The 10,582-nt window shown below is 31.6% G+C and overlaps 1 protein-coding gene across 1 annotated transcript in view; it reads right to left on the bottom strand.

Annotated features, from left to right (window-relative positions):
- Positions 1–3,628: 3,628 nt before the first annotated feature.
- Positions 3,629–10,582, bottom strand: part of jvl (javelin-like) — a 122,235-nt gene continuing 115,281 nt past the window's right edge. Inside the window, exon 5 of the mRNA XM_033332384.2 lies at positions 3,629–9,290. Coding sequence (XP_033188275.2) covers positions 8,976–9,290 — 315 coding nt within the window. The 3' untranslated portion in view covers positions 3,629–8,975. The remainder of the gene's footprint in view (positions 9,291–10,582) is intronic.

Below are 10,582 nucleotides of genomic sequence, written 5' to 3'. Positions count from 1 at the left end.
GTATTCTTTTAATCACTTTGGATCCAATTATGTTTCTCATTCTTATCGAGTTTCTTGAATTGGAGGAAAGTATAGGAGAATTGTTTTACTGATATACGTGGTTATAAACATATGGTAGTGTGTTTCTCGGAATATTAAAAATCAATTTGCTCATCAAGACAAATGGTAAAACCGGTCATAAAGATTCGAGAATCACAGCAGATTAAGATGTTTACAATAAACGAAACATTTTGTATATTAGATTTGAATTAACAAATATTCAATTCTATGTCGATTATGCGAAAAATTTTCACACGTATAGGCTCCTACAATTCATATTCGAGAATAATTGAAATGAGAATAATTCTAATTGCCATATTGTAATATAATATAAATTGTTTACTCAACTATTGTTTACTATTTATTATTATATTTTAATATATCAATTAGCATAAAAAATTACTTGAAAATGATTTATTTAATTTTTGATATAATATGTAATTGCTTTCTTCAATAAAAATAAGAAACGCCTGTATTCTGATTGTAATAGGCTTAAAAACGCTAAATTGAAAGGAAAGTGACTTGTTCTGCATATGTTCTCTATACTTAACTTTCACCAGAAAACATTTAACCAAATAATACGAATAATTCTGCCCTACTTCTAATTCTGCCTACTTCATCGCACCTTTAATCATTTTCATATGATTATACAACGCCTTACGTGATCGTTTCGGTTAGTTAATCATTACAAAAGTCTCTCTACTTTCATTCTCTTTGGCTAGCTTGTCCTGTTATATCCAAGTTAAGTACTTACCAGTGCCACCACGGTATGAGTGCACAATAGGCCAATAACGATGCTGCAAATCACTGACATCGCGTAGCCAGCTCTTCGGAACCCATTTGGCAAGAAAAGCACGCCGCTACCAATCGAACCTTTACACAGATGCATGAATGTGGCAAAATCTCTGGAAGAGTTTTTCAAATTTCAATCGAATTATTTGAAACTAATTAAATCGACGAATTGGAAAACGGTACAAGTCCAAAATAATTTTATTTCGATTATCTAAAATTTATGAGACGATTTCAAGCATAGTCGTGCATGAATGTTCGTCGGACTTAACACAATTGTGTTTTAATTGGGCCAACAAAACTAATTTTGTTAAATTACGAAATCTATTATATCGAGGATAAAGCTATTTCGTAAAATATCTGAAGGATACAGCTTTTGGATTTGTAATGTTCTGCAATTCACCGATTTAATTCATTTATCCGTTATGCATGTTTTTGTTTATTACGTGAACGCATTTTTCATTTTACAATATGCAGCTCGTTCTTGGAACGGCAAGGAATTAGTAGGAAAAGAAATAGACTTTTTCTTGCCAATCTCTGCTCAGACTATAATTCCATTTCGTTTGTGCAAACTCAACTACAGCACTAACTTCAATTTTTCCTCTCTTATTAGAATTATTCTTTAAGTAAGTTAAAATATCTACTCTACTGTATAATACTTGAAGATAAGTTATGTAATAGAAAGAACTTGAACTTTTTACTGGAAAAGATTCGATAGGATGATATATATTATCGATCATTAATATGTTTTTAAATACTACGTTCAATTATAATATAGAAGATCCACTAAATCCCAATTGTTAGTTTATATTTGTCTAAAATGTCTTGACAGTTCAATTTTTAAACCAGAAAAAAGGTCTTTGACCTCATGTTTCGTTTCGCATAATTAAAAATTACGACTATCGTGAAAGATTAATGATCAAGTAAGAAGACGAAGTGCATATTATAGCTTCTACGCTGCATTTAAATAATTGAAAACCGAAAGATTCTATGATCCACTGGATTACTCGGAATCTACAAATTCAATAAAACTTCTATGAAACATCACTTTTGTTTAAAAAAAAATAAAAGACAATCGCGACAATACAAAATGAAACTTCTGATAAACCTAATAAAGATCAAAAATACTAATCTACACCATATATATATTTTTATTCCATTTTTTCTTATAAATCGCGAATATTACCATTAATGATAACATCAGAATTAAATTTGGAACTTTAAATTTTTAAAGAAAAGGAATAAAGAAGTAAATGAAGTAACAATTCCTACGAAGTCAGCGGTCCCGGCGGACGATGCGCGAAAGGATCGTAATCTTCTTCCTGGTGTTCGTCCTGATTCGCATTGTCCACGCGTTTCGCTTCTGCAAACCTGTGTCATCGACAAGCAACGAGGAGGACAAATAAAGAACATTTCAAAGCGGGTCTGGGTTAACCTCACTTGTCGGCCATATCACGAGTTCCGTAGAACTCTGCAAGGTCCTTCCCCTTCTTTTTTCTTCGTTGAAATATCCGGAAGTTTCGTTGCTGGACTTCCAACGATGATACGCGAAGGCAGTTGAATTTCAATCGACGACCTCGTACACTGCCAGACAATAACTGACTTCTGTTTCTTGACCCATCACGATCTTCTAACTAGCTTCTTTATCGCAATATGAAAATGTATAATGTAGCATATATTGCGCAATAGTTCTTCTTGAACGTGAAAGCTGAAGTTCATTATCTACTGTCTGTTTCCTTGCTAACCGTGGAATATCAACATCTATCAATCTAATTACTGTCTGTATCTTCTCACACAATAGCTTTAAATTGCCTATAAATGCATAAAACGTTCACAGTACAGTAATTGTCGCGTCCTTCGTTCACCAGATGTAAGACGGAAAAAATTTCCTTACGAGAAATTCCTGTATACTGTTAACTAGATTTCCGTGTGAAGCAAATTTATCCTCTTTCATTTTTGTAAATTTGTGCACTGTACAAAGGATTTAGATAAGACAAAACGTCTTAGAGGAGGGCAGGGGGCATACGTGAGATAGTTAGATATTTCTATCGTTTCGAAAGTAATGTTAATTGCGTACTGTTAGAAATAAAATTATGACTAACGAGGTAACATATTTCTTTTTAAATTATTGTTGCTCGTTTTCTTCGCAGAAAATACAATTGGCTAAGGGTAAATGTTTTTTAACCTATCACAGATCGTAGGTCTGAATAAAATTGAAATTATATTATTAAGTGAGACAAAATATGTAAACGCGCGTACGAAACGTTATACACATTATGGAAATTTTCATTTTGTTCAATTTTTAGAACAACTTACCTAATTACTTGAAGGATAATAATTAAAGCGTCCTCAATAAATATTCATATGTAATAATTATACATGGAGTGACGGGATATGATTATTATGCGTTGACAACCTGAATATAGTTAACATTACTTTGCTGTAAACAAACATCGATGGCTATTCGAACAAAGTTGAAACTTCTGCGACTGTCGGAAACTTTATAGAGGACTAAAAATACTACCTAATGTGAGAATAAAAAATTCATTGTTCGAGTTTATGATAATAAATAAATATACACTTATAAATTTAATTTCTTTGAAGAAAATAAAATTTGAAAAATTAGGAGTGTTTTGTCGGCGTTGATTATTACTCGAAGGGCCTGGAAACAAATAACTACAATGTTATTTAAGTCGTTAAAAAATACCATCGCGAAGTAAAATTATCAGAAACAAATCAATGGATATACATAACGCGAGATATATCTTTTCTAGAGCAGGTAACGAAAAACTACATTCGCTACGTAATATCGTATTTATTAATCGGATCACATTATCGCAGATATCGTTACACAGATTCATCTGTACATTTAAACTAACTTTTTTTAAATAAATCACGATGCCGTAATACGTATATACATATATAAATTGTGTCGGGCGTGGTATCGATAATAAAACCACCGTTTAGTCAGTGAGCCGAAGCACGGTGGCACGAACCCGATAATAAGTCTAATAATCAATTATAATACAACGACGATGAAGGTACTATCATCGAGAAAAAAGGAAGTTGCTAAGGTCGGCACAGTCCGCTCGACACTCTAATCGCTCTCGTTCTCACAGTCATCAATTAAGGTATAAAAATAATAGCCTCCAGTCAGCACACTAAATTAGTCCGCCAACTGTACATATACGAATGTGCAGAATTCATATCTGAGCATTTATCGTCCTTCGTTTCTCTTTCTTTATTCGTATTTATGCGTTTTCGTCTCGCGACACAAAGGTAGCGGCTAAAAAACGGAAACTCATTCGCAAGTCACACGGCTTCGGTTTTGGTTTTTCATTCTCCCTTTCATTCTCTCTTTTACTCTTTGTTACACGCTCGCACATTCGCACAATCTCTCCTTTACTATTCGCGTAAAAATAGTTAGGCACTAAAACAATAATATAAGTAAAATCCGTCAGTCCTATGTGAGTTCAGCTAAAAGTTAATCACATGTTTCTTCTTTTAATCATTTTTTCTTCTCTCTCTCTCTCTCTCTCTCTCTCTCTCTCTTTCTTCGTACAGTTAACGTACATTGTAATAACTAGGATCACTGTGATTAAACGCACGAATGCTCGATGTCTTGACGGTCGCTAACCCTTTTTCCCTTACTTTTTATAAATAACGAAATTGGTTGAAGCAAGGAACTGTGTGGTACGTAGTGTTTCTTACCGAGTCGTTACATTCAAGTCATACGATCCGACTAATTCTAGGTCCGTTGACCTATCAGTCTACCTCACGACAGCGAATATGCTTCCTCTTTTTATAGTAAAAACGATATGCTTCTCTTTGACGTTCTCTTTTCTCGCTTTTTCAACACGCAGTTATTCGTTTATTTCTTCTTTTCTTGTTTTTATTACACGTGTATATTTTTAAGTGAGAATATCTGGGACATTTGAAGATTCGAAAAATTTCGAAGAAAAAGAATTCTCTTTTTGATGTAATCATATTTTCAGGAAATTGAAAGGAGAATGAGAATTTTTAGGAGTATGATTAAAAGTATTTTGTTGTACGCTGCAGAAATATGAGGCTGGAAGGAAGCAAAGCATGAATACAAAATATACGAGAGAAATATATTAGGTGGATAATGGCTCTGGACTTCATTCCATAGTTTCTAATGTTTAGTCTTCGAGGAAACCAAAACGAATGGATAGAATAAAGTAAGGATAGAGGCAGGGAAAAGAGCAACAAGATGCGAGGAGAAAACCAAACGGTTAAATAAGTATAAAATAATACAAGAATCTCGAAGGGAAATAGATACGAAGGAAGAAGATAAGAAGTCGAACTGGGAAGAAATTACAGACACATACCACAGACAGAAAATGACAGGTATTAAAGAAGTGCAAATGGAAAAAAGAAGGGAGAAAGACCTTGCTGAAGCCCCAGCGCAAATGAACAGGACAGAACAGTCACAATGGTAATATAGTGATATAATAGTAGAAAGCAAATATAACACGCATTATAAGGAAATTAGAGATAACTAAAGAATGAAATATTTAAATGAGCACTACGAAGGCAGAGATCAAAGCTTACTGCCAGGTTCAGATGTGCAAACGAAGAAAGAGGAAATATGTATGTAGTGAAGAAGGAAGAAGTCACTGGAACATATGCTGCATGAATGTAAAAAGGTGAAAGTAACACAGTTAAAGGAACAGTAAAAGAAATACTAAAACAGGGAGAGAAAAAAGGAGCGGAATGAATGCGTTTACTGCTGGAAAAACGGAGAATCAAGGAAGGACAATTCAAAGAAAAGACAATTCAAGAATACTCTTGAAACTAAAGTTCACACTCAACACACACACATACACACACACACACACACATACAGAATAAATGCAACGCCTCATCTTGAGTTCGAAGGGTATGAAGTAAATCTAATTACTAGTATAATTTGAGAAAAACTAAATACGATAGCAACATTGAATATAGTTTGGATAATTTTAGATATAATTTAATTTGCTTTTATAATTATATTTTTAATACTTATATATAATTTAAATATTCAATATAATTAACAGTTTGGTCTAGGAAAAAAATAACATGTCCATTTCTGTAGAACTTTAGATAAATAAAAATAATATGAGAATATTTTTAAATATTGTTAAACTTGAATAATTATAGTAATTTTGAATAAAAAAAGTCATTTGAACAAAGGATAAGAATTCTTCGAATATTGAAAAATGCCCCAAACAAACACTTAATCATAACAATCATTGAGAAATTTCTACACGACTCGATTAGAGCAAAAGTTTGACAGTTAGTTAAGATCTAAAATTTATGAATATCTATATTGCGGTGATCAAGGATATTGTCAAAGATACATTTTCACACTATCTCACCCGATATGTGTGTTCCTACGAAAAGCTTTTATACAATCAATTCGTACACTCGACCAGGCTTCTTTCTCTGCTTCTTCATTTTTTCCCTTCCAGAATTTCCAAGGAAGAATTTCTAGAGACTCAAGAATCAACATCGCGGTTTTCGAAAGGGTGTCTCCTTATGAATTTTCTTCTTTACATATGAAGATATTCTCTTCTCTATGTATATGAAAATCTGCGCGATTGTACATTTCACACGCACACAATAAATAAATTACATTAATCACAACGCAAGTTTAAATGAAAGGTACAAATGCTATATGGAATATGAAACTGTCGAATTTGCAGCATGGAATGTGTTAGTGATCGTAATATCATTTGTGTTCGGCTATTATTAATCTTTTCATGCCTACTTACATACAACGAGAAAAATAGTTAATTTATAATTTTCTATTATGTCAAATATTGAAGTAAACAATATTTTATCAGCAAATTTGACTTTGAAACGATAAGATAACAGAGTGATATTTTTACCTCTATTTTATAATTAATATAATACGTTTCATAAAATGATACAAAATTTTCATCAATATCAATAAAAAGAATTGAATATTTATAAACGAATTTGTAATTTTAGACTCATGATGGAGAAAATTAATTAAAACAAAATTTTTAGTAAAATGGCGAACGACAAATACTTCGATTCATTGTTCTATTACTGTTCATTTTACGAATACTTTGTTCTTATTTATTTTCTCTATCAAAAGTTTAAACATATTATATTGCAAAAATTGTAATACAGCAAGTAAAAATATTATAACTGTTATTCTGAAAAAATAGAATATTTTTCGATAACTTTACAAGGATAATTTTGATAAAAAAGGAAACTAACGTCTCGCATGAAAAGACTAATAGAATCAATTCGGTGTAAATAGAAAGCATATAAATATCGAAAACATTTCCATCACGTCATTTATAATTCTATACAAAAGATGATTCGACAATAACAAAAGCAATTTTGTAGCAGCAGATAAGGATACAGTCTTAAGATATAAAGATACAAATCTAAAATGCACTGATGTATACATTTCAAAAAGTCCATCAATGATTACATGAAAATAACAAAAAACTTGTTCTCTACTGGACTGGTTTATCAAGTAATCAAAAGTTTGTCGAACAAACTTATTCTTGAAGTTGGTTGCCTAAGTATGCACAACTGCTTGGTGCAGTATATGATACGAAAAAATGCAATTCACCGATTTATAAAAATCTTTTGAAGTGGACCCTATTAAAATACAAATTATATTTCTCAAAATACTTCAAACCTTCTATCAATAAAAAAATGTCAGAATTAACTGAATACTTATTGGACAATTAACAAACGCAATAATAAAAATTGTTCTTTCTTTTTTGCGTCATAATTAACGATGTTGCAGTATTTGAAACTGAAGATATCTTTTAAATATATCATGGATATAGTGAAAATCCATTTATAATATATTTCAAGATTTTCACTCATTGTCTAAAGGTACTCAAGAATAACCATATCCTCCGTTCAACGTGTCGTACATTTCGCATTAATTTATATACATTAGCAACTCGTTATAATATGTTACATGTAATTCAAAGTTGATAAACAATGAAAATGTATAAATGTATGTATTAATCTTTAAAGTGTGAAAAAGGTAACTTTGGTTTAATTTGACCAAAGTTCATAGAAAAAATGTCATTTTTTTAAATTATATTGTTTCATATTATGCGATCGATTATCGATTGATAAAATTATTTTGGCTCACATTCTCCGATTAGTCTATTCAACTGTTTAAATTGATTTCATAAAGTTGCTCGCATGTATAAAATAAGAAATTAAATTGACGATAATTTTCGCAATCATTATCGTCTGTCGCCATGATTCTTTTCATCGGACTATTAAAAAATACATACATATTTAGAATGTTGCACTTTCAACAAATAAGAAAATTTGGACCGAAAATTTGATATATCAATATATCTTCCATTCGACACTGCAAATGAACACACATCGATGTATATGCCATACGTGATTCTCAATCTGTTTGTGTAAACGTATATAATTTTCATACTCGAATTAGAAATCAATCAATTTCATGTCAGTTATTAATAGAATTCCATAGTGTCTGAAATAAAGTCTGATTCATAAACTGCATATGAAAATCACAAAAACGTACCGAAAATGTGAAGTGAAAGTGGAACAATGAATAGAATGAGATGATAAGTGGAGCAATCAGCTCCTATAAAAATAGTCTATGGTCGTCAATCTCATTGTATATTAAAGAATCTTGATGCCTTAAGCTCACAGTTCATGATGTACAACATTATTTCCTTGGCAAAAAAATTTGTTTTCTTGTCAGATTTGTCTTTCGCTTAAAACAAAGGTAATAAAACATAATCAACTGCAACTTTGAGAAGAAATTATATAAAATTCTATATTCAAATTAAACAATACTTCAGAAACATCGCTAGTCATAGCAGACGTAGAAAATAGAAATATGTCAGATAAAATCAATGTTACAGATTCGTAATAATGGAAATAATCTTCAGCACTTGAAGCCTAATGCGAACTTTCTTAATCGTTAAACTACATAATACTCAGATTAATTTAAACTCGTAACTATTGAGCTTCTTATTCAAGCGCAGAATATATCTTTCTTTATCTTCAAATGTCTTCCTTCTTATCAATTAAATGAGCCAAACCATCAAGATTCTTTAAGTATTTTCATTGACAAGTTGACAAACTACGAACTTCCCGATTTAGCTGTCATTTGAAATAAGACAACACTCGAGGGAATCGCATTCAGCAAGTCCTTCGCCACGACGAAGAGAAAACTCGTCCGATAACAGGCTTTCTGGCAACATAGCTGCTGAATCTATGCTATCGAAATAACGATGGGGCCAGACAGAACTCTGCCGAAAACGTCTGATTGGCGAACCAATGATAAATTCCACTTTGGTCGTACCGGTCACCGACGAAGTCTCTTGATTCAAGGAATCCGGATACAAAGAGGAATCGCTGTGCCGGAAGCTGCCGTTCGTTGAGCACCAAGAACTCGGTGGTTCGGTGCAACTCTGAAAAACATCAATACCTATTATTGATTTTTGTTCCACTTGCTTCTACCTGCGAACGAGAACTCGATTTTTCAAGATTTGCACGTAGCTTGTATTTCACTGCGTTTCAATTCCTCTGAGGCAAAATACACAACAAAATCCCACAATGATCAGTGCTCTTATACCGTCTTTGGTATTTTACATGATACATACTAATATGATGACTATCGAAAGTGTCTCTAATATATGAGAATGCGGTGTGCGTACGAGATAAACGGAAGTTTTCTGAACCACTTTTGAATGTTTCTGAATGTCTGAAGTCCGATACAGATATCTGCAGTGACGATCGAAAGTTCGGAAGGTATCTCTCAGAGGTATACTACATATTTGTTAGATTAAACGTTTGAGAAAGTTCGATGAAAAGATTTGATATAGTTTGTATAACCATATGCTTCTATAAAATGTAACTAATAATTACAATACGTTATTAGTAATTTTAATATAAACTAGTAATGAGTGGTTTCAGATTTACCACTTTCTAATTATTATTGAGAAAGAGTCTTGAGAAATTCTATATGACTATATGTAATTTCACATGATTTAATTAGAATAATTAAAGAAACTGTTTTAATAATTAAATTTATGCCTAATTCGCGATTATAGCGCAAATGAAATTTGAATTTTTTATGAGATTAGCTCTGTTCAATTTCTAATAACAAGGAAATACAAGCCAGTTACTTTGTCTCGTTAAATATAAAAAGGAGAAGAAATAGATTTAAAATCTCACTGTATAAAGCATAATAAGGTAAATATAAATTCGATGTGCAGAAATTCAATTTGAAGGAAGTGTAAAAAGCATAAAACAGTATAAAAATAAAAAACATGAAAAATACATAAAGCATAGAATACTCTGCAAATTCTTACTTTCTCTTATAATATTGAATTGTTGCATCAAATAATAATAGATCATTATATTTCTTATTTGTTACTGCAAACATTATTTATCGACAAATCTTATTCCTTTTATCTTTATTAGCAATTATATCTTATCAATATTTTTCTCCTAAAATTTCTTTTCAAAATCTCCTGATAAAAAGAAAAGGCAATACGTATTAGAATTAAAAATATTTTACTCTAATCTAAACTGTTCTTGAATTAATTTTGTCTGCATGAGTAACTTACCAATGCACAATTGAATCGAACATCCGATCGTCACTGCAAATATCGAGAAGACCGCTCGCACTTTAAAGAGTGCAATGAAAAACGACGAGATTGTAAATTAGTATTTAATTCGTAGTATCACGTAGCACTGG

The sequence above is a fragment of the Bombus vancouverensis genome, chromosome 8, assembly GCF_051014615.1.
Source record: "Bombus vancouverensis nearcticus chromosome 8, iyBomVanc1_principal, whole genome shotgun sequence".
NCBI classification, from domain to species: Eukaryota; Metazoa; Arthropoda; class Insecta; order Hymenoptera; family Apidae; genus Bombus; species Bombus vancouverensis.
Note: the sequence above shows the minus strand (reverse complement) of the source record. Positions and strands in the feature narration are given on the sequence as shown.